Source organism: Orussus abietinus, unplaced genomic scaffold, assembly GCF_000612105.2.
Source record: "Orussus abietinus isolate OABI.00-Male unplaced genomic scaffold, Oabi_2.0 scaffold84, whole genome shotgun sequence".
In the NCBI taxonomy this organism is placed as follows: Eukaryota; Metazoa; Arthropoda; class Insecta; order Hymenoptera; family Orussidae; genus Orussus; species Orussus abietinus.
The window spans coordinates 99,765-123,021 of record NW_019394591.1 but is presented as its reverse complement, the minus strand read 5'-3'; the positions used below and the strand labels follow the sequence as shown (position 1 = coordinate 123,021).

At 35.4% G+C, this 23,257-nt stretch overlaps 2 protein-coding genes across 2 annotated transcripts in view; one reads left to right on the top strand and one right to left on the bottom strand.

Annotated features, from left to right (window-relative positions):
• LOC105703963 (anoctamin-4) overlaps positions 1-1,587 on the bottom strand; it is a 31,348-nt gene extending 29,761 nt beyond the window's left edge. The window contains exons 1-2 of the mRNA XM_023432794.1: positions 1,426-1,587; positions 146-506 (exon numbers count right to left, since the gene is read on the bottom strand). Of these exons, the coding sequence (XP_023288562.1) occupies positions 146-506; positions 1,426-1,587 (523 nt within the window). The remainder of the gene's footprint in view (positions 1-145; positions 507-1,425) is intronic.
• Positions 1,588-7,710: 6,123 nt separating this feature from the next.
• LOC105704109 (lachesin) lies at positions 7,711-22,918 on the top strand. The gene is made up of 6 exons (XM_012433054.2): positions 7,711-7,791; positions 10,318-10,559; positions 12,626-12,882; positions 15,321-15,724; positions 17,137-17,254; positions 21,822-22,918. Exons 1-6 carry the CDS (start codon positions 7,746-7,748, stop codon positions 21,841-21,843), a joined length of 1,089 nt encoding a protein of 362 aa, XP_012288477.1. The 5' UTR covers positions 7,711-7,745; the 3' UTR covers positions 21,844-22,918.
• Positions 22,919-23,257: the final 339 nt, after the last annotated feature.

Here is a 23,257-nt window from a genome sequence, read left to right as displayed (position 1 = left end):
ACACAATCGGGATTCATACAACAACTGCAAGACAAACTAGCCGGGCAGAACAATGATATTTGTTCTCAGCCTTTGCCATGATTGTCTATTCGCTTTATACAAATTGGTTTAAAAATATGTTGCATTTCCTTTGTTAATAGCTTACCAAAGGCGTCTCGAGCCATCAGTTGGGCTGGGTGGACGTCGATTCTTGACATTTTCCTTTTGACTTGGAGGCTGATCGATTTTGAAGAGTTTTCTACATCCGAGGGTCGTCGATTTTGGCATGCCGTCTCGTTTCCCTCCAACGCATTGGTGTTGTCATGCAATGTTGCTTGAGATATACCGTCGGGACTGCCATTACTTTTGCAACCCTCGATTCTCTCCTGAGGAGACGCTAGAGATTCGGATCTGGAGATCCTTTCTACCGTCATTGACATCCCATGACTGCTAATTCTTGACGAGGATGGACTTTGTTCCTCGTTACCGATGTTTTCGTTGCGACTGGATCTTCGACTGTGTGAATTCTGGAAAATAATAGGGAAATCAGTATTTACAGCGACTACCATAATAGTATAGAATAATTTCTANTCTACATGCTGTGCGCCACTGTGCGGTCGAGCGCCGAACTAAACGGCGTTTCCTTTTGCGCTCACAGCATCGGAACAAATTCGATTTTCGTGTAGAAACTTTGGGAACATAATCTCCAATCGTTATACTAACAATTTATGCAATAAAAAGAAATGCGATTTCTTGAATCGCCTAATGTGGTTTCTCACCTTAATCAAAACGTTCTCTCCGTACGATTCCAAAATGTTTATAATCGAAATGTCTAAGTTTCCTGAATATCTAATTTATCAATTTAATAATGAAATAATTTCACCGATACTATAATAAAATGTTAGAATGTTCTATTTTAAAAACTAGAACCGACTCCACTTCTTATTGTCTGTGATAAATAATAAATCCGTACACGGCATCAGTTGTTTCGATAGTTGTGTTTCATTTGCAATTAATAACTACCTAAAAAACAAAGTCTTCGTTTAGGATACTTGATTATATTTTAAACCGATTCGATTTCTTTATAATTACTGTACGAAAACGACAGGTGGAGTATGCCATTTGGTACAATACCCAATATAATTCGAAACAGCTGCCAATATAAAAACGAACGTCGGCAACGTAGGCATTTAGAAAAATCTTCTTTATCGACGTCGATCAAGTTCCTCGAAGTGTTTCACTTGATCTTAAAAATCCGTGTCGGGTTGTGCCATGAGATGCGAATTGATGATCGGAACCAAACACCGCGACACAGTTCACCACAGTATGCGAAAAGTGCGATCGCCCACGTGGCACTAAAACGGCTAGGCGCGTCTGGGGGGCATGAGAACTTTCTAAAGCTCTTGGAAACTCTTGAAAAGTTGAAAATGTATGGAAAAGTCGAACCTGGGTCTCATCTTCGAGTCGGAAGAGGTCGCCGCTCATGTCCGATCCGGGAAACCGAACTTCCGGAAGACGTCCACCTTCGCGGTCGGAAACGGACGTATCGGCTCGTGCAAGGGCTCCTACTTTCGCGGTGTCCGAACAGTCATTGCAGGAAACGGACATCGATCAGTTTTGATCGTTCTGAGCCGTGGCGACCTCGCGTTGGTGGTCTGTTCCTCAATTATAAATGACACACTGCCCGCCTACTTTACACACAACCTACAGGTACGGGGTCTAGGTTTGACCGATTAGAGCTTCTTCTTTAAACCACAACAGGATCGACCTTTCCGCCTTCCTCCGAATAATCGTTCGTTTTCTAAGTCTGTCTCTTCTAAGTCTACGTCGAGTGACCCTGTGGAAAAGTTTCCTTCATTTTCAAAACTTTCAACAATGAACAGCTGTGAGGTGTTGCACGAATTGTTTAGAACGTGATTGCGACTTTGCCGTTATGTTAATACCCACCGAACACACTATGTTATTTTATTACGTAACTAATATAATTACGTAACACTGTAATAACGTGATGTATAACGAATGTCATTCAAAAGATATATTGATATCATATAGCGTCGAATTATTACCGTTCGGTAAGATTGTTACAAACTTGCACGCATTGCAGTTATATAATATTAACATAACATATAACATGTTACCGATATTTTATATATTATATACATTATTCGTTTTATAACAGTGTTATATAGCTGCAGAGGAAATAGTACTATAAATCATACTTATATGTTATATGTATATTACGTTACATTGTACAAATGTTATGTAACGGTTATATTATTGTTACGTAGCCGTGTTTGGAGGGTAATCGTTGTATAATAAATCACTGTTGAATATGCGGTTATAGGTTGTTTTGGTCTGCACGTTCACCCTTCTTTAAGGTGAAATGCAACGCGTCGAGGAACGTGATCGATGTCGGTAAAGAAGATTTTTCTAAATACCTACGTTGCCAACTTTCGTTTTTGTATCGACAGCTGTATCGAATTGTATTGGATATTATACTAAATAGCATACTCCACCTGTTGATTTCATACAATAATTATAAAGAAATCGAAGTAAAACTCCAGAAATCCTCTGGATTCATGCTTTCTCGGGTCCTAATTGACTGCAGAGGGACACCCTGCGCCATCTGTGATTTCCAGGTCAATGAAATTTGCACTCCGAGACCTCGTATTACCATCGTTTTAGCAAAGAAGCGCATACAACACTTTTTTTGCCTTTATCCCGTTCAAATGCGAGTTTATCGATTACCAGAGTGTTCTAAATTGTCGTAAAATTGTCCTGACCCTTTCGATTCTCATATCAGAGCCTTCGATAATTGTATATTGATCGAAATATCAGAGCTCGACGCCATTTTGGTTCGGGTCGGCTGAGTTAAATAATTTTTTCAGATGTTCAAGTTTTGAAAGTATCAAGATAATTCCTAGGTGCTCACGAATTATGTGTCAAAGTTTCGGAGAGTTCAATCCAATATCCTTCAGGAAAGGGTCTTATTCGAATCGACTGATTTCAGGGGAGTTTCTCTTCACCTTAAGGGGATGTGAAAATAGCATCCGAAGGATCAATGAAAGGATTCATGAAACTTTTCTACCAAGTGAGTGTACCGAATCGTTTTAAAATTTACAACGTGAGTGTGTAGACCTTAAGATACGTCCTGAAACACATAAAATTCCATTTCTTATAAAAAATTTTGCAAACATATATAAACAAATGTTTGAAAAGAGAAAAAAAAAAATTTTGCAAACATATATAAACAAATATTTGAAAAGATTTGATTAGATATTTTATGGGCGTGAGGACCTTCTTTATAACTTCCATATTCACATTGTCAAGTTTGAAACGTTTCGGTAGAATCAGTTATAAAAAGGTTTCATAAACGAAACTTCTTTTCTGCCACTTTCACGTCACCTTAAGGTGAAGTGAAACATTCTTCAAATCAGTCGATTGAAATACAACACTTTTTTTTAAGGGTATTAGACCAAACTGTCCGAAACTTTGACACATCACTCCTGATCATCTAAGAATTGTCCTGACACATTCAAAATTTGGATTTTTCAAAAAAATTTTTTAACTCAGTCCAGACCAGAACCAAAATGGCATCGAGTTCTGATATTTCGATCAATATACAATTATCGAAGGCTCTGATATGAGAATCGAAAGGGCCAGCACAATTTTACGACAATTTAGAACACTCTGGTAATCGATAAACTGGCATTTGAACGGGATAAAGGCAAAAAAAGTGTTGTATGCGCTTCTTTGCTAAAACGATGGTAGTACGAGGTCTCGAAGTGAAGATTTAATTGACCTGGAAATTACAGATGGCGCAGGGGGTCCCTCTGCAGTCAATTAGGGCCCGAGAAAGCATGAATCCAGAGGATTTCTGGAGTTTTACTTCGATTTCTTTATAATTGTTGTACGAAAACGACAGGTGGAATATGCCATTTGGTACAATACCCAATATAATTCGACCCAGCTGTCAATATAAAACCGAACCTCGGCAACGTAGGCATTTAGAAAAATCTTCTTTATCGACGTCGATCAAGTTCCTCGACGTGTTTCACTTCACCTTAACGACCGCGACTCACGGGCATCATTGCGAGCTTTATGATAACGTACGCATATTTTTGCATGTCTTATGTCCTTGTGTCTCTTCGGCTTGCTTTTACGATAGGTTAGTATACAGGGCTTTCGTATCTCTATGGTTACTCGCAGGACAACATACGGATATGCACGTGTGTACCGCCTACGGAACCGAGCACAAAGGCAACGAAAGAGGAAACGGTCTCGTCTCCTTCCGGGATACTCATTCATTGAAAAGAAAACCGGTGTTTGTAAACTACACAATCAAAATTGACGCGCAGTGGCTGCAGAAAAGTAAATCAATTTTATAAACATGGTTTCAGTACCGGTCGCACAGTAAAAAAATTCAGGAATGTGGCTGCCTACTTTCTAAAACCAAAATCATTATTCTACGATGTCATGAGAAGTATGGCACAAGGTTCTAAAAATTTCTACATAACACTTTTAAGGCAACTAGTTAATAAATAATGTTACAAGCATTAGTTTCCTAACATATTTTTCAACATACCTGTCCATTATTTCATTGTTCAGTGTCGTAGGGGTATGTAACGTGATTGAGAGTTTTTCTTCATTATTTGATTTAATGATGTATGCGTGAATTATTACACATATATTATAGGATTAGTATCTAGGTTTAAGGGGACGTGAAAGTAACATTTGAAGAGTCGATCGTTCATGAAACTGTTTTCCAAACTGGGGGTGCTGAATCGTTTTAATCTTTACAACGTGAATGTGGAGGCTATAAAAAACGTCTTGACCCTAGTGAAATTTCATTTTTTATAACAAATTTTAAAAGCAACTATGTCAAATTAAATAAAATTAAAGTTTCAGGACCTTCCTTATACCCTCCATTTTTGTATTGTAAAGTTTGAATCCGTTCGGTACACCCAGTTCGGAGAAAAGTTTCATGAACGAGAACTTTTTGACCCCATTTTCACATCACCTTAATTTTATCTTTTGTGTATTGGTGTTTATATAATTCAAGCATGGTTTACACGTCTTTTCGAGATTGTTCTCGGTGCCTAATGTTGGTCTTTCTGCAATGTAGGGTATAAATAAGTCGTTTATTTTGAAAGTGGCCTAAGTCCATTTATACTTAAATTGAGATATTTAAGGGTTTGCGTTTCAATGCAAATAAAAATATATGTGCAGGATACCAATGAGTCATACCGCTTAAGTGTATCTAAAGAAGTTAAATTTACAGTTCCTATTAAAATAATGGCAATTATTAAGTGAATAATATGAGTTTTCTTCCCAAGAATGGAGTTAAGCCCCTTTCAAAATTAACAACCAGATTCGTTACAAAATTTGAAAGAGCCCAAGTCCATTTGACATCATTTAAAATGCTTCAAATTGAAAAAAACAATACTCAATTTATTTTATATATCTTTACAACACTCCAAAAACAATATTTATGCAATTCGGAACATTTTTTAATTACATAAATTACAAAACAATTTACTGCTCATCTACATTTTGTGTATGTGAAAGGGATTTGAAGAAGTCATGATGTTCCGATGGTATATATATAGTAGGTCCATTATGTCCTTGAATTTCGCTGTTGCAATTTGTCTTATATTTTTATAAAGTGGTGCCAATATAATATTTTCGAACTTTCTTGGTCTACCCCGATGTGGTAATAAATCCAGGACTTTAAAATTTTAATTCTCATTCATTGACGTCTTATAGAAAATGTTATATGATTCATTTCTGACAAAACGCATCCAACATATTTTTAACCAGTTTACCGATTCTCCGTTAGAATTCTTTACCCTTTTAAAAATTGCGTCTTCTAATAATTTTGTTGATGCAAAATCCTCTTGTTTCATTTCATTAAGAATAAAGTTATTGCCTCTCCGGCAGTTTTTCATAATATTATAATAATCTTGGGGGACGAACGGTAAATTATTTTTTTTTTAATGACATATCTCCCACGCCAAAATCTCGATCATTTGGTAAAAACGAATGTTCTGATATTAAAAATTTATGATCTATGATTTCCACATTATGTTCAACGGTTTGGACAATTTTTAGCCACATTAAAGCTACTTTAATGTTTCTATTTTGTCCTGCAGACATGTCACTGTAAGCTATAATGTGTCTTTCACTTCTTCAATTTTTCACATGTTCTAGGATGCATGAAGCTATTTCTTGAGCACCTGTTGATGCAATAGTTTCACCCCAAACGTACATTATCGTTATGAAAATTGTGAATACCCAAATTTAGAACGTGCATATAGATTGGACTTAGGCCACTATCAAAATTATGGTTTTAATTATTGAACTAACTCTGAAAACTTATGCGTCCAAAATTATCGTATTTACTCGGAGAATAATTAACCTCAAATGCTTTATCGATAGATAACTTCAAGTTGTACATGTAACTACGGGCAACCGAAAATAATTGACAAATGGACTTAGGCCACTTTCAAAATAAACGGCAGGGAGTCAAAACGTCCTAGGACGAAGAAGTATCTGTATTCGTACTCCGCGCCTGCGCAAAAAGACGCGGAAGCCATGCTTTTGTTATATAAAGTATTGCGTGTACTATTGTTAGTGAGTCCTTGATCGCTTTCTGATACCGATACCCAATATCTAAAGAATCTATTTAGAGGCCGGAAATAAGGCGAAACCATTAAACTTCTTTCGAGTCTTCATTACACATTTAAGGTGATATGAAAGTGTCATATATTCTTCCCAGACAGCATAAAATATTCATAGAATATAGAAATCACTTCCCTGCATTCCACTAAACTTTCCTTTCGGACTGTACAAATAATGGGCACGAATCGCTTAAACAAGCGCAGGTATATTTTCTCTAAGGGTGGAACAATGATGGAGAGCCGGCCATCGTTTATCTTCGTCGCACCAATGCTTACTGGACTCTGTGCGACGAGGATGCAGAGACATCCAAATCTATCTTTCTCTAGAATAAGCTTCGCCGTTTATTCCTAAGCGTGGCGAGCAGGGTTTTACCCAACCGTTTAATTCACTTTCCCGTATAATACGCCATGCAATATACGTCTTTTCTATGTGTATATTACAACGTATAATACGTCCCTAGTTTCTACGCGACCGTGAAGTTCATTACGTCCTTCTCTTTTTAAATAGAAAATAACAAATTCAATTAGAAATTTGATATTAAACACGATTCAGTCGAAAGAATTTGAACACAAACGCCAAATTAATTATTTCTTGACAGTTTCTATGTGTTTATATGTGCGTCAAAAGACGTTAACTTCGCCAATACATATATCATGCATCTGTGGAATCCGCCATATCGAAAACATAAAATTGTAAATCATTTTGAATATATGCGCCAAATTCATACATTGTTCCTTAAAATATTTTAGTGTTTATATATGTGCTAAAAGACATTTATTATCTATTAGATATAGATTCTAGCGAATACGTAATTCGACGAACTCACGTGAGATGATAGTGTGAGAAGTGAGCGCTCTCGTTAAAAATACGTAATAAACGCCCAGGTTACCATATATTTCAGTGGAACATATTCAGAGTTGGCAACAATGGATGCGTGTTTCATTCGTCGTTCGCTTTCTTGACATCTGGTGCGCTGAGAGCGCCGTTAAATTTCCAACCTGAAAGTTCCATCTTGTAAGTATCGTGCATCTCTGTATCGTGAGCGTCGTTGTTGTGACTCGCTTGGGTGTGTCGCGAGTGTCACGATGAGGCTGTTTGGCGTTGTTTTTGCTTTCGCCGTTCTTGGTTCGGGTAATTGTTAAAAGTTATATTTTACAACGCTTTTCACTTGGCGTATTTCATATTCATTTTTTCTTTCATTAGGTAATATATTTTAGGAGGTTTAGGTTGCTGCAATTAATCTGAAGCATTCCCGCGCGTTACTGTCCCTACTTCGAAGGGTTAAGTCAAAGGGTTATTGAAATTGCATATGCTGCATAAGTCTGTTTCAATTCACAGAATGTGCAATCGATTTTTTTTAAATGATTAAGTTTCGTCCGAATGTTACATTATAATTTAAGTATAGTACAGATTGGCATGCATTTAAAGGCCGTGGACTTTTGTACAAATAATTTGTTAATGTCTGAACAATTTTAATGGATTGAAACAATTTTTTTTACATCCATATTGGTTATAAATGATGATTTTTTCCTGCCCTGGGAAGTAAATGAATTTCTGATATTAGGGACACTGAGTTTGTGGTTTAAATGCTGTAAATGCATGATCTGACCTAAATTTTTATATTTGAGTGTTCGATAATAATGGGGTATTCTGTAATCAACATCTTGTATTAAGAATCGATGCGATGTATCGATATTGGAATTTGATTCCGACATTACATGGATTTATACAGTCGTATTAAATATAAATAATTTCTTCGTCTGGAGTTTTACTTTTACATTTGTTCAAGGGTGACAATATTTTTAATTGTTCCGTTAGAAATATATACATAGAATGTACAAGGTGTTTTTGAAATAAGGAGCCAGTGTACGACTATAGTTTAATAATTATATAGATGTAAAGAAATTGGGTATATGTACATTTTCTTGAAGCAATTTTTGTTTATGGCAGAAATTTATTAAAATCTTATGAATAATGATGTTGCTGGAAATAATTTCTTTCCACAATAATTCATTGTACTATTCGCATTGATATCTCGTGAATTGTTAGGTACATTAAAAATACTGACAATATGTTAGGTCATATCGTCACAAAATGATTTGTGTCTTTTTGCAGTAGCAATTGAAGTATAATAATATGTAATCTAAATATTGTTTTATATAACATAATGAATTTTAATAGGGAGAATATGCATTGCAGAACATTTAAGAACAGAAGCATTTAAGAACATTCATTGCCTCGAACGATTTTGTTGAACATTACTATGTACACATCTAAGTACGAGACATTCGTTTTGCCTCGTCTTGCCTCGTACGTGTTCCTATTTAGATATGTACCCAGCTATAGACTTGAAAATAGAATTATTCATCACTTGTCTGTAATGAATTCTTTTCAATCCAATGTTAGATACATTAAATAAGACCCAATCCACTAATATGAAATACAAACTGAAGTTGATTTTAATCAAGAAAATTAAATGATTTGATTAAAACAACATTAAGTTTTACGTGGATCAGACTAAAAGTATTACCGACTTAAATGCTAATATTATAATGTTCTAATTTATGATTATAGAAATTATAAAATTACAATAATTAAGTGTATCGTTTTTACTTCTTTAAATATTTGTAAAGGAATCCTATTCTATTCTCATCAAACAAGTTCCATTCTAATCTAAAACGATTTTATTAACTTCAATTGAAATATTATAAACTGAGAAAATTGATTTATTTGATGCCATAGACATGAATAAAATGGTGAGATGGTTTAACATTTAAAACATGCATTTATATAAGGAGGGATAGTTTAAAAAAAATTAAATTTCTTGACTGTTAATGAAATATTTTTTGAAATTTTCACGAGCCTGGAGACAGTCCAATGGTAAAGGAAAATTGTTATTGATTTGCTACTGTAAAAATTCAATAATGTATGCATAATGCCTGAGAATTGTGTTGCCCACATTTATTACATAGTCCATAACATATACACTCTGAAAATAAATCAAATTAAATTAAATTCAATTCAATTCAATTCAATTCAATTAAATGAAGTTAAATATTTTTAATGCTTAAGGTGAAGTGAAACCCATTGAGGCATTTAATTGACGACCGTGAAAAAGATTTTTTTTAATACTTATGTTATTGATGTTTGTATTTATATAGAGAGTCTAACAAATTAACTAATGAAAATAAACATTATTTTATCACCAATAATTAGGATGTTTTTTGAGGGTCGAGTAGGCTACATTTGGTTCGTTAACTTATAATATGCTTAGAATCTTGAATAAAAACCATAGAAAATAAAATTAGGTTTTTTATAAGCTTCGTTGGAATGTCCTCAGTTCGTAAAGATACATTGTAATGAGGACAATCAGTGTACTCGCGCGTAACGACATTGATGGATAAAAGATTGAAAATCAGTTTTTCAAATTAGGGATAATTTCAGGCAGAAAATTAAGTTCGTAAGGTCGTTGACATATTAGAAGATAGTATTTTTAGGTTTTACTTTACGAGGCCGGAAATTTGCGCCGACATATTTAAGTATGTTATATTTCATTTAATATTTCAGACGTGCAAATATTGAAGATTAATTCGACGTAATAAAAATGAACAAAGAGGTTCTGATAAAATGTATATTTATTGTCTTTTCTTGTTTCAGTTACGAGTCAGAGGACTCCTACAATATCATATATTTCACAAGAGCAAATCAAGGACATCGGTGGAACTGTTGAGTTTCAGTGTTCGGTCCAGCATGCCCAAGATTTTCCAGTTTTATGGATAAAAGACAAGAGAGAAAGTGGTCACGATCAATTACCACTTTCGACTAACTCAGCTTTGATCGTGCGAGATAGTAGATTCTCTTTGAGACACGATAAAGCATCCTCTACTTACAATTTGCAGGTAAATTTCGTTGTTTTATACCATTTACCTACCTTATGATGATACCAAAGGGTCATTCTATATATATATATAAAACGTAAAAATATTTATGAAACTTTTCACCAAACTGGGTGCATCGAATCATTTAGAACTTTAGCGTGTGATTATTGAGGCCATAAGGAAGAACGCGACGCTCATGAAATTTCATGTTTCGAAGAAAAAAATTGTCTGGTTTTAGTCTGGGATAAATAAAAAGAATTGTTTTTTAACTTTCTTTAGACCAGTTTAGCGTTTGAGATTTTTATGTCTCTAGTTTTATGGTAAACATGAATCGAATTGTCGCACAGTTATAAATGGAAGGTCAAGGAAAATCGTTGAAAAAGGTGGATTTTTATAGTGCTATTATTTCTAAAAATAATGGCTATAAAACGTAGTAACGACCTTTGTATTAGAATGTTGCAGGACTGATCTATAATTAGTGGAATTTAATGAGATAAATGTTTCTACAGTAACTAACTTTGCATTTGCAAGTGCCGAAGTGGTTACATTTGTTTATTTCTGCATAAACCTGAGAATAAAGAAGCTCGTTTGTTAGACGATTCAGTTTGAACTATTAATGCATTATCACTATAGAATTACAGATAGATAACAGTTTTAATTCGTTAGGTATATAAGGTGATCTCAATTGTTATCTTAGGCCCTTACTCATATCTCACTTTTAGCAGTGCTTTTAAACGTCTTTTAGTTAAAGATCGGATTGCTGCTAAAAGACGCCTAAACTCCTACCTTCTTTTATGACCACTTTTAGTTAAAAGGTCACTTTTACGAAATGTAATATGACAACGTCGATAAAATGTAACGACTGCGTTCCGCGTGCCCAGTGCGTGCGTTCTTTGTATACCAAAGGTTCTGAGTCTGCTGAACTTTGCCGCAAAAATGGAAGCGAGTTTGGCAGCATAAAGCCGGAACCAAAGCCCAATTTCTTGGTTAGCCCAGAACGACATAAACTCGACTTCAAAAGTCCCTGGTATATATTTGATGCCCTGTATTCACCTCACGAGCTTTTGCTCTGTGAAAAATGTTAATGCATTCCATTTTTCATGTATGATTTTAACAACTTAAAGCTGTCAAAATTTGATGTATGATTTTGACAGCTAAAAACGGTTTAAAAGTCCCCCTCCCCACTTTTAGGGAATCGTCGCTCAGTTATATCCTAAAAACGCTCAAAAAGAAGCTTAAAAGGGGGTATGAGGAGGTATTGCTGCTAAAAAACGCCTTTAATGGCTTCTTTTAACGGCGTTCACCACCAAAGTGGGGACGATGACTTCCACCGCTAGATGGCATTAGCATCGAATTCGGTGGGAGGTAACCAAAACGTACTTTCTCGCTCGGATGAGGGAGACGCGACGCATAATGGGCAGTGTTTAGCAACGGGCGAAAAATGTGTGCGTATTTTGCACGTATACAACTCACACAACGGCTAGACGCCTCTGGACTAGGCGCCGAAACGTGTGTGACCCTCGGCCGCACGCACACGCAAGTTGGACGCTCCGCCTAGAGTCGGCAACGGTTGCTAAGGAATGCCCAAATTCCTCGCGAGAAACTTGAAAATCCTGAAAAAGGTGCTCCACGGGGACAACGATTTTGAGCGTATTTCTCAACCGATTGAGCTCAACGAGTGCTCGTTTTAAAGATAAAATGTTGACGTGTGTTTATATGGGAGCGATTTTCGATCGAGCACCTCCTTCCTAGGTAAAAGGGCATTGAAATTATGTCGTTGCACTTTTTTATATGAAAATGACCACTTATCGAAAATCGCTCCCATATAAACACAGGTCAACATTTCATCTTCGATATGAGCACTCGTTAAGCTCGATCGGTTTAGAAATACGTTCGGAATCGTTGTCCCCGTGAGGCCCTGCAAAATCGCTGGAGTGGTGAGCGCGCTTAAGGATTTTCTATAAAAGTGGTTTAAAAACGAGACACGAGGAGGGTCGCTTTTAACAGTGCTCTAAAATACGTCTTTTAGCGCTAAAAGTGAGATATAAGTAAGGACCTTAACGTATATTTTTTCATACAATTTTCAGATCAAGGATATTCAGGAAACGGACGCTGGGTTCTACCAGTGCCAGGTCTTAATCTCAGTAAACAACAAAATCTCCGCCGAAGTAGAATTACAAGTCCGCAGACCGCCAATTATCAGCGACAATTCCACGCGTTCCCTTGTTGTCAGCGAAGGTCAACCCGTGCAGCTGGAATGTTATGCCTTTGGGTTTCCAACTCCAAGGATATCTTGGCGCAGAGAGAACAACGCCATTTTGCCCACTGGTGGCTCCATCTACAGGTAATTTTTTGTATTTTAGTTTTTCAAGCACAGGTTCCAGCAATCGTTTTTATTAGAATTTACACCGAAACAATTGTAAATATTGTAACGACCCACCAAACACACTATGTTGCAGTTACATAACATTGGAATAACGTGGTATAGAACGAATGTTATTCAAAAGATACATTAACCCTTTGTACTCGAGAACTTTACCATTTCAGTTGCCATCGGTGCCTGAGAGGCACCTCTCGAGTGCAAAGGGTTAATATCATATAATATCGAAGTATTACCGTTCGGTAACATTGTTATAAACTTGTAAGCATTGCAGTTATTGTATATAATAATAACATAACATATGACATGTTACCGATATGTTATGCATACGTTGCATTATTTGTTTTATATCAGTGTTATATCGCTGCGGAAGAAATACTAATACAAATCTTACTTATATGTCATATGTGTTACATCACATGTCACAAACGTTATATAATGGGTATATTACTGTTATGTAACCGTGTTTGGTGGGGAAGTGTTGAAGACCACCGTAATATATTTATTTTTGTCAAGTTTTCATAAATAACGATTCTTCTTCTTAGTGTTCATCGCGTTTTATTGTTCTTTTTTGGAGAAATATTTCTGCTAAAGGTAAATGTTTTTACGGAATATATAAGGTACATAAGGTATATAAGGTGTAGAGAAATTTAATCGACGTCGATAAAATAAAACCTAATTATATACTTTTTGGTGGTACTCATGTGGTCATTTTGGATAATCGAGTGGTAACAAGTTGGCGAGCTACATTACTGACATTTATATTTATATTGATGTCTGTTACCCTCTATATTAAAAATTATTTGAAATAAAATACTTCATATGTCATTTTAGTAGTATGATTATAAAAAGATCGATGTAAAACTCGAGAAATTCCTGGAGTCAACACTTTTGGTACTCTAATCGACTAACCGCGCCATCTGCCACTTTTAATGGTAACTAAATTTTTGCTATACGAACGTATATAGAAAACGTATTGCTCATGGAATATCCGAGAATATTACTACACGCATTTATAAAACTTTTCTCGATGTTTCTCACATAAATCTGAATTAGTTGATTACTACGGTGTTCTACATTGTTATGTCTAGGATGTGAAAGCCTTTGCTTTCAATTCTAAGCTTTCAGAAGTTGTAAAATATAAAAAATATATGTTCTTGGTTCTAGTTTGTAATAAATTAAAAAAATGTTTTTTGAAAGATGAAATTGAATCAGTTCTTTGTTAGGGCCTCTACAACTACGCGCTAAAGTTTCAAATGATTTGAAGCACCCAGTTAGTAGAAAAGTTGTATAAATATTTTAACGCTTCAGAGACAATTTTCATATCACCTCAAGTCACTTCATCTGTCCATTATGATGAGTATCAGTGATAAACGTATTTGCTCTTGCATTCGGATTCCATCCGATCTCTGCCTATTATATGCTCGTTTCCTCTGGCTGTTTTTGCCATAATTAAGTCTAATTTTATGTTCCTGTGGTATCATTGTGACTTGAGGTCATCAATTCAATTCGGCCATTGCGTTTGTATTAAGCCTTTTTATTTTAACCACTTGGAGATAGAGAGCGTAACCAACTGTTCAGACGGTCATTATCAATTACACTCCAAGGATGCTTTGAGTGCTTTTTATTGCAATCGGGAGATTTAATTTGTTAACTCTCTATTTCAAGCATTATAGTGTATCTTTAGATGGCATCGAGTTAACGAATATTTCATTATAATTCTGTGGGAAAGAAATTATTCTTCTGAATATGAATTTAATTCGAATTCGATTTAATTTTTTTCCACCTCCAAAATCAAAAACTCCGTTTAATAAACACTCTTTACAACGGATATCAGTATTATATTTAATTATGAATAGTCAAATAACATACGTTTAAGAACGAATTATATATGTCTTGTTGGTGGACAGAAGAGTATTTTTTTTTATATGTTAAATATGGTTGCAGAAAGCATATGAAGCCGAAACAAAATTAATTAATTGGTTAGTGGGGATTACCGTTTATATGAGTTTACAATTTTTGTTCTCAATTTCAGTATAATTTGGATGGTACTTCCATTAATCCGTAAATTATATGTTATTTTGGAGAGGACCATTTTTTATTTTGTGGAAGAGAACTGCTTTTTGGAAATAGAACGTTCAGCATACTCTTAACATCCGAATTTTAATAATGCCTTAAAATATAAAACATTACCTTTAAAGAAAGTGATTTAACTAGTCACTGTAATTTTTCACGGTATTGTGCGAATTTTCTTAGATTCTCTGCTTATTATTGCCATCTGCAGCTTATTAAAAAATGTATGTAGATTTTCTTGCTATTTTTATAAACACAGTAGATGTAAGGAATTTCTGGCTTTGCAATCTGGTTCTTCGTGTAATGATTTTGACTTAATTGCTTTTCAGAGGCAACACGTTAAAGATATCAGCTATTCGGAAGGAAGACCGAGGAACGTATTATTGTGTTGCTGAAAACGGTGTTGGACGCGGAGCGAGGCGCAACATCAACGTTGAAGTCGAATTTGCGCCAGTGATTACAGCGCCACGCCCTCGACTCGGTCAAGCTTTGCAGTACGACATGGATTTGGAGTGTCACGTGGAGGCCTATCCTCCGCCGGCCATAGTTTGGCTGAAAGATGACGTTCAATTGACCAATAGTCAGCATTACAGCATATCGCATTTCGCAACTGCGGATGAGTACACCGATACAACGATTCGAGTGATTACTATCGAGAAAAGACAATATGGCGAGTTCGTCTGCAGGGCTGCCAACAAATTGGGTACCGCCGAGACCAAAGTTGAACTGTTCGGTAAGTTGCATGGAAAATTTCTATCAATTCTTCAGATAATTAACAATATTTTATACCCTTAATAAATAAAGACCAATTTTTATTAAGATTATCATAACACTCTTACATAACTTTACTTGATTACAAGTTATCGAAACCATATGACTCGTGCAACGGTATTTCCATTCAAGGTTGAGATGAGTTAAATCATTTGTTTAAAATCACGATTAAAATCATTGGTTTTAATCAACTGGTTTTCATTTTATAAATCTTTTTAACTGTCTGGGTACCGCAGAGCACAATCGCGATGTTAGCGCTGTTGTATCAGAAAAGGGTACCACACGCGACCGCGATACACATTATAATCATTAGTGTTTCGCTACAATTCAATTACAGCGCGTCATTAACATTACATGTTTCGTCTCTATAACCACTTTTGTAAAAAAATATATCTAAAAGTGTAGTACAGCGACGAGATCACATCACTAGGATTTTTAGGGTTAAAAAGTAAAATAAAAAGTTTTAATTGCAATGTTATTTGCTAGAATACAATAATCAATATTCTTTAAATGTTCAAATAAGAAAATATTATTCCCAAACAAACGGTGATCATTAAACAGCTTACTTGTTGTAATGTTTAAACGAAGACACTAATTTAAATGCTTCCTTGCCCAGCTTGTTCCTAATAGTTGAATTTACATACGAAGGAAACATTTTATATCTACATCTACGGATAATGCTACTACGCTCAAAATGAGAATTATTAGATCGTGGCCCGTGGTTTTTCAACTAGTAAAAATAAGTTATCTTAGATATTCAATAATACTGATTTAACTTAATCTTTTAAATGAGTTGTTTAATTGAATAATTAATGATATCTTAGAACATCATGATTTTAAATTATCGATTTTTTATTTTTTAAAAGCAATCCTGAGTTTCTTCAATTTTGTTTCCAATGTAATGTTATGTTATGAACTTTATAAAAATCCTTTAACGTTTTTGGTGTTACATACTTATTACGTATGAGTCAATTTCATGAATGAGTACATCGTAGCTTGCTAAATACTGTAAAATATACTGTTATCAAGACACCGAATTCTATATCTGTTTAAATGATTTATTTATATGTTTCATATTATTAACGCAGTTAGTATTTTTCTCCTGAATGTTTGTTTAATGCAAACGTAATGTGTGTCGATGAAATGTAATGTGTAATTAAAAGAGCGTGTAAAAAGTAGTCCCTTCAAAACAATAAGCATGCGCCAGTACGAAATTTGTACTTGTTTGCTGGATTTATGATACATGTTCGATGATATGAAAGCTAGTAGTTGTTAAAGAAATTATTTAGTTTTTATCTTGGTGTTAAGTGTGTAGAAGGTATAGACTTGTACCATAGGTAGCATGTTGTAGTTTTTCCTTGCTTGTCTGCGCAGAAACCATTATTCCTGTTTGTCCACCGGCTTGTGGTCAAGCCCACTATGGATCAGGCGTAATTCCAATTTCTTCAGGACCTTTGATAGCCTTAGCTGTAATTGTTGCAACAATGTTGAGGTAAGTTGTATCATATTATAACCATAGTACCTATCTTACGGAAGCCTGTTATTGTTTTTTATACTTGCTCGTGTTCCGGACCAGAAACTTCAAGTATGATTATTAATGTTAGTGATGTCTTAAGGTGAAGTGAAACACGTCGAGGAACTTGCTCGACGTCGATAAAGAAGATTTTTCTGAATGCCTACGTTGTCAACGTTCGTTTTTATATTGACAGCTGGGTCGAATTATATTGGGTATTGTAACAAATGGCATATTCCACCTGTCGTTTTCGTACAATAATTATAAAGAAATCGAAGTAAAACTCCAGAAATCCTCTGGATTCATGCTTTCTGGGGCCCTAATTGACTGCAGAGGAACACCCTGCGCCATCTGTGATTTCCAGGTCAATTAAATTTTCACTCCGAGATCTCGTATTCCCATCGTTTTAGCATAGTAGTGCATACAACACTTTTTTTGCCTTTATCCCGTTCAAATGCGAGTTTATCGATTACCAGAATGTTCTAAATTGTCATAAAATTGTCCTGACCCTTTCGTTTCTCATATCATAGTCTCCAATAATTGTATTTTGATCGAAATATGAGTGCTCGACGCCATTTTGGTTCTGGTCTGGGCTAAGTTACAAAATTTTGTCCAAAAATCCCAAATTTGAATGTGTCAGGACAATTCGTAGATGATCAGGAGTGACGTGTTAAAGTTTCGGACAGTTTGGTCTAATACCCTTAAAAAAAAGTGTTGTATTCGAATCGACTGATTTGAAGGGGGTTTCACTTCACCTTAATGCCAGTCCACTTTCAAAGTTTCGGACAGTTTGGTCTAATACCCTTAAAAAAAAGTGTTGTATTCGAATCGACTGATTTGAAGGGGGTTTCACTTCACCTTAAAGTCCCACTAGATTTTGAATTAAGACGGTCGTACCGTGTGACAGATCCAACAAAATTGAAAAATATTTTGTTTGCCTTCTACAATGTGTCTTGAATATGTAGAATAAAGGATTTTTCAATATTCGAAGTCGTTGGGCAGGTGCAGACGTAGAACGGGAAGCAGGTGTTCGGAGAGAGGGGTGGAGCACCGGAGCCTTCGTTGTGATGAACTCAATGAATTTAATGAATTCGGCCGCTACCTAAGACCTTTCTGACTAATGCTCATGTAGAGGGGATACTAAACTCATTGGAGATCCCTTCCTCTGTTAAATGAGACGCTACAGGAACGGTTAGTTTAGTTTTGGCTTGGCGTTCGAGCGGCGGGTATTTAAAAACTGCATTTCTTAAATTGGCTGACACGATTTCTCAAAAACTCCTGAATCGACTTTGCTCAGATTTATGTGGTATTTTCAGTACACTTATAGTTCTCGCTCGAACCAGGTTAATTGTGATATCTGTCGTAGTTTTTTTTTTTTAGCAAGCTTAAAAAGTGGAAAAAAGACAAAAATTGGGACTTAATTTTTAAAACCGTGGCAAAAATATAATTTGAATATTTTTATTTAATCTTAGTTCTGGTTATAGCCACAGGTCTACGGATTAAAATGCCATTTCATTTTTTGATTTCCGATGAACGGAACAGCCGGAATCATGTCAGCCATCAACCTACTTATTTTTCACATGTGTGTCTTTCGAACGCTGTAAAGTCGACTCCAATCTATATTTTAGCTTCAAAAAATTCTGAGTGACTGCAAATGTTAATAAATATATAGTAAAAATTCCAAGATGGGATATTTTCATGGTTAGTTAGAAAAGAATTCACAAAAAGGCGAAAAATACATACAGCCACCACACGGTGCGACTGCCTTAATGACGTCAGAGGCGAGAAAATCGCATGACATTCCCAGCTGATGTCTTGCGAAACGCATGGCATTTTCCAGCAAAGACTAGCACTGGAAAAAAAGTAGACCTCCACGAAATGTGTCAGGGGGTTATTTCTTAGCGGACAATGCTCTACAAACTAGATATCACATGCTGAAAATCGACCCGCCAAGGCCAATGACAAGTTTATGATTCCGTCGTATTAAAGCATAGACATAATATCGTCACGGATACGGACCGATTGATACATTTTAAATATCCATTGATTATTTCGGCACTATAGAAAAATTCCAGTGAGTGGTGGCGAGAATTTGATTCAGCGCGTGCCTTAGTTTTTTCTTTGAGATGGTTCTAGAATCGCCTTGGACTAACTTAAGGTGAACTGAAACACGTCGAGGAATTTGATCGACGTCGGTAAAAAAGGTTTTTCTAAATACCTACGTTGCCAACGTTCGTTTTTATATTGACAGTTGTCTCGAATTATATCGGGCATTGTATCAAATGGCATACTCCACCTGTCGTTTTCGTACAATAATTATAAAGAAATCGAAGTAAAACTCCAGAAATCTTCTGGATTCGCGTCTTCTGGGGCCCTAATTGACTGCGGAGGGACCCCCTGCGCCATCTGTAATTTTCAGGTCAATTAAATTTGCACTCCGAGACCTCGTATTACGGTATTTTTAGCAAAGAAGCGCATACAACACTTTTTTTGCCTTTATCCCGTTCAAATGCGAGTTTATCGATTACCAGAGTATTCTAAGTTGTCGTAAAATTGTCCTGACACTTACGTTTCTCATATCAGAGCCTTTAATAATTGGATATCGATCGAAATATAAGAGCTTGACGCCATTTTGATTCTGGTCCGGACCAAGTTACAAATTTTTTTTCAAAAATCCAAATGTTGAAAGTGTCAGGATAATTCCAAAAAGTGCTCACGAGTTATGTGTCTAAGTTTCGGACAATTCCATCCAATATCTTTAAAAAAAGAAGAAATGCACGCTACATCGGAGAACCCAAGAACCTTCTTGTACGATATTCCATACAGAATTTACGTGCACTTATCACTATGAACGCCGATTTACATACGATAGACTAATGATTCGCAATGGGTAACAAATTAAGTTAACATAGTAACATATAAGTAAACAATTCAAAGACTTGAACGTCTGTCTTCACTTTTGTTACATATTCGAAAACTTCAAGTACGTGCAAACTATGTGTTTAAATCCCGTGTTCATTGCACGGTAAGAAGTAGTAAAAAGCATGTTGGCAAAATTGGTCAAAATAGTGTTACTAGTGTCGCCATCTGCAGGAATGGTCAAAATCAATTAACCCTCTATGGGGCGAATTTTTCATTAAATAAAAAAAAATTGGGGTAACGAAAAATCAGCAATTAGGAACCTATATATACAAATGAAAAGAAAATTTTTCATTTAAAATATGACCTGAAAGTTACACGGGCCCATAGAGGGTTAAGCTTCGCATATTTGACGTAAGAGGCGCAAAGATCATTCACGACTCTCTACTAGGGCCTTAACCCTAATGAGTATTTGTGCTACGTTAGTAGTTATGTAAAAAGTGAATGATTGCTGTAATGTTGCGCTTTGTTGTGTTAATATTTTATATTTTTCATTGAAAAAAATGGTTATCAATCTTACGTCTGTTTGGATATATTACGATATAATTGCTTTCAGAAACACTAACAAACGAAATGTTTATCTATCATCAGTCGGTTAATTGTCAGAGTGTATCTCTGATTGTTATTAAAAATTATCATTGATAATGTCGGAAAATCTTTGTTCATTTAAACCGTTGCGAGTAAAACTTTTTTTAGATTCTTATAACAAATATGATAGGAGAGGAAAATTGTGTATTTTCGTAAAATCTTGTCGAATGTTTGTGATGCATCTATGTCTAAAATGTTAAGGGGCTATATCACCGTGTAGGTCGAAAAAATTACATATTTTTCAATTTTTTTTTTTCTCACAAAGGACTGCATACAATGGCACAAACTTTTGTTTTCCATGAAAGGTCTAATGTAGGAGAATAGAGGAAAATTTCTCTTTTCAGTAAAAAATACATATTTATTTATTTATTATTATAAACGTGGAGTAGTAAAAACAAATTGTTTGTTGCTGGCACAGGTGATTGAAACCCTCCTGGTAATCTGAAACGAACAATTTAAAAAGATTCTTAATCTGTAAGGCCGTCGCTATCGTCTGTACCTCAGTCATGGTAAAATTTCAATTTTTATTCAAACTTTTGCGTCAATTATGGCGCAAGATACGTATTTTTATAAAAGACTTTGGCAAAAAACGTCGTCATTTTGTTATTTTACGATATAAATTAATAATTGAAGTACATGCGACAGCGACGGCTTTATAGATTAAGAATCTTTAAATTTTTTCTTTTCAGATCACCAGGAGGGCTTAAATCACCTGCGCCAGGAACAAACAATTTTTTTTGCTACTCTACGTTTGTAATAAATAAATAAATATGTATTTTTTACTAAAAAGACAAATTTTCCTGTATTCTCCTAGATTAGACCTTTCATGGGGAAAAAAAGAAGTTTGTGAGATTATACGCAGTACTTTTTGAGACAAAAATGATTTACAACAATGTGTAATTTTTTTGACGTTCACAGTGGCATGGCCCCTTAATAATGTTCAGTTGATGTATCACGTTCATCAGCCGGATGTGAAGATTTGACTTGCCGATTACATTGCGTATAAGCCTGTGTCTATTAATATGTTTTTCTTTTTCAGAAATTTCTATGCCAAATATTAATTACCCAGGGCTACAATGGGCAGCTGCACGTCGTTGCATCGCATCTAAATGGTTACTCGCATTGTTGGGCATCGCCATTTTCTCTAGATTCTAAACACTTAAGGGCTGCAGTTTAACGTCTAATTGAAGTTATCGTGCGTTTATTTTTCTAGTTACTTGCATTGGACAAGTGAGACAAATGTAACAACCCGTTTTGTATCGCCACTAGGGTCCAACAATGTACGAGAGTTGGCTGCGTCGAGTACCAACATTCCAATTACGCGTAAAAATGCGTTACGACAAAAGTGAACGCAGATTGTCCTGCGTTAATCTCTTGTCATTATCAGTACAACTGACTTGACGAAGGGATACTCGGATATTAATGTTATTAACATGTTTGATATTGAATTACTTGCGATTGAATTGGCCATTATAGACATCGCACGAGTCCAATTTCTGATAAGTAAACGATTGTTTTTTTAATCCTTTATTTTACAATGTAAATTAAACGAGTACATTTTATATCAACTTGACGGTAGATAATTGAGTACAACGGTTACTTTCACTGCCACATTCGTAATCACTTTATGGTACTTACAACCAGGGTTGGGTAAGTATAATACGTCATGTAATATACGTGGTTCTCTACGTGTATATTACAACGTATAGTACGTCCAAAGTTTTCTACGCGAGCGCAAAGTACATTGCGCTCTTTTCTTTTTATTTAGAAATTTCATATTAAACAGAGTTAAGTCGAAAGAACTTGAGCACAAACGCCGAATGCATTATTTCTTAAGAATTCTTACGTGTTTATATGCGCGCTAAAAGACGTTAACCTCGGGAATACATATATCATGCATCCGTGGAATCCGCCATATTGAAAACCTAAAAGCGCCAAATTAATCCATTGTTCCTTATAATATTTCCGTGTTTACATGCGTGCTAAAAGACGTTTATACCTAGCAGACGCCGTATATCGTCCATCTGCGGCATTCCTCATATTGGAAACGTAATTTCCTGGTTTTCTACGGTTTTCTCCGGTAAACTACTTTGTTACGTAATGGACGTGAAGAGTCTCGAAAAATGGGGAATTACCCAGCCCTGCTCGCAACCGTTTACTGGCGATGTTTTTAAAAAGTGAGCTTCATTATTTCTTATCAGCTTGAATGTAAATGCGAAAATGGATCACTGTAGTTCAATGAAAGGTGGTTTTATTAACACTAGGTTTACGGGCGTTTTTTATATACCTGTTTCTACGAGCATCCATCAAATTGACGGGTAAACGAAAACACGCATTTTCTTTAAAAAATCGATTTATTCAAATTAAGTCTGTATTAAACAACACGAGGCTTTACGTTTAAATAAATTATTAATAAGTAAAAAGTCCTCTTTTAAAAATTATCACGGAAATTATTGGAATGCTCGTCCTCTCATC

Bases quoted from the DNA above. Each gene is read 5' to 3' on its own strand.
- LOC105704109 (XM_012433054.2), top strand. From the start codon at position 7,746: ATGAGGCTGTTTGGCGTTGTTTTTGCTTTCGCCGTTCTTGGTTCGG. The intron at 15,725-17,136 runs GTAAGTTGCATG...TTGTCTGCGCAG, and splicing joins GACCAAAGTTGAACTGTTCG to AAACCATTATTCCTGTTTGT. The intron at 17,255-21,821 runs GTAAGTTGTATC...TTTCTTTTTCAG, and splicing joins ATTGTTGCAACAATGTTGAG to AAATTTCTATGCCAAATATT.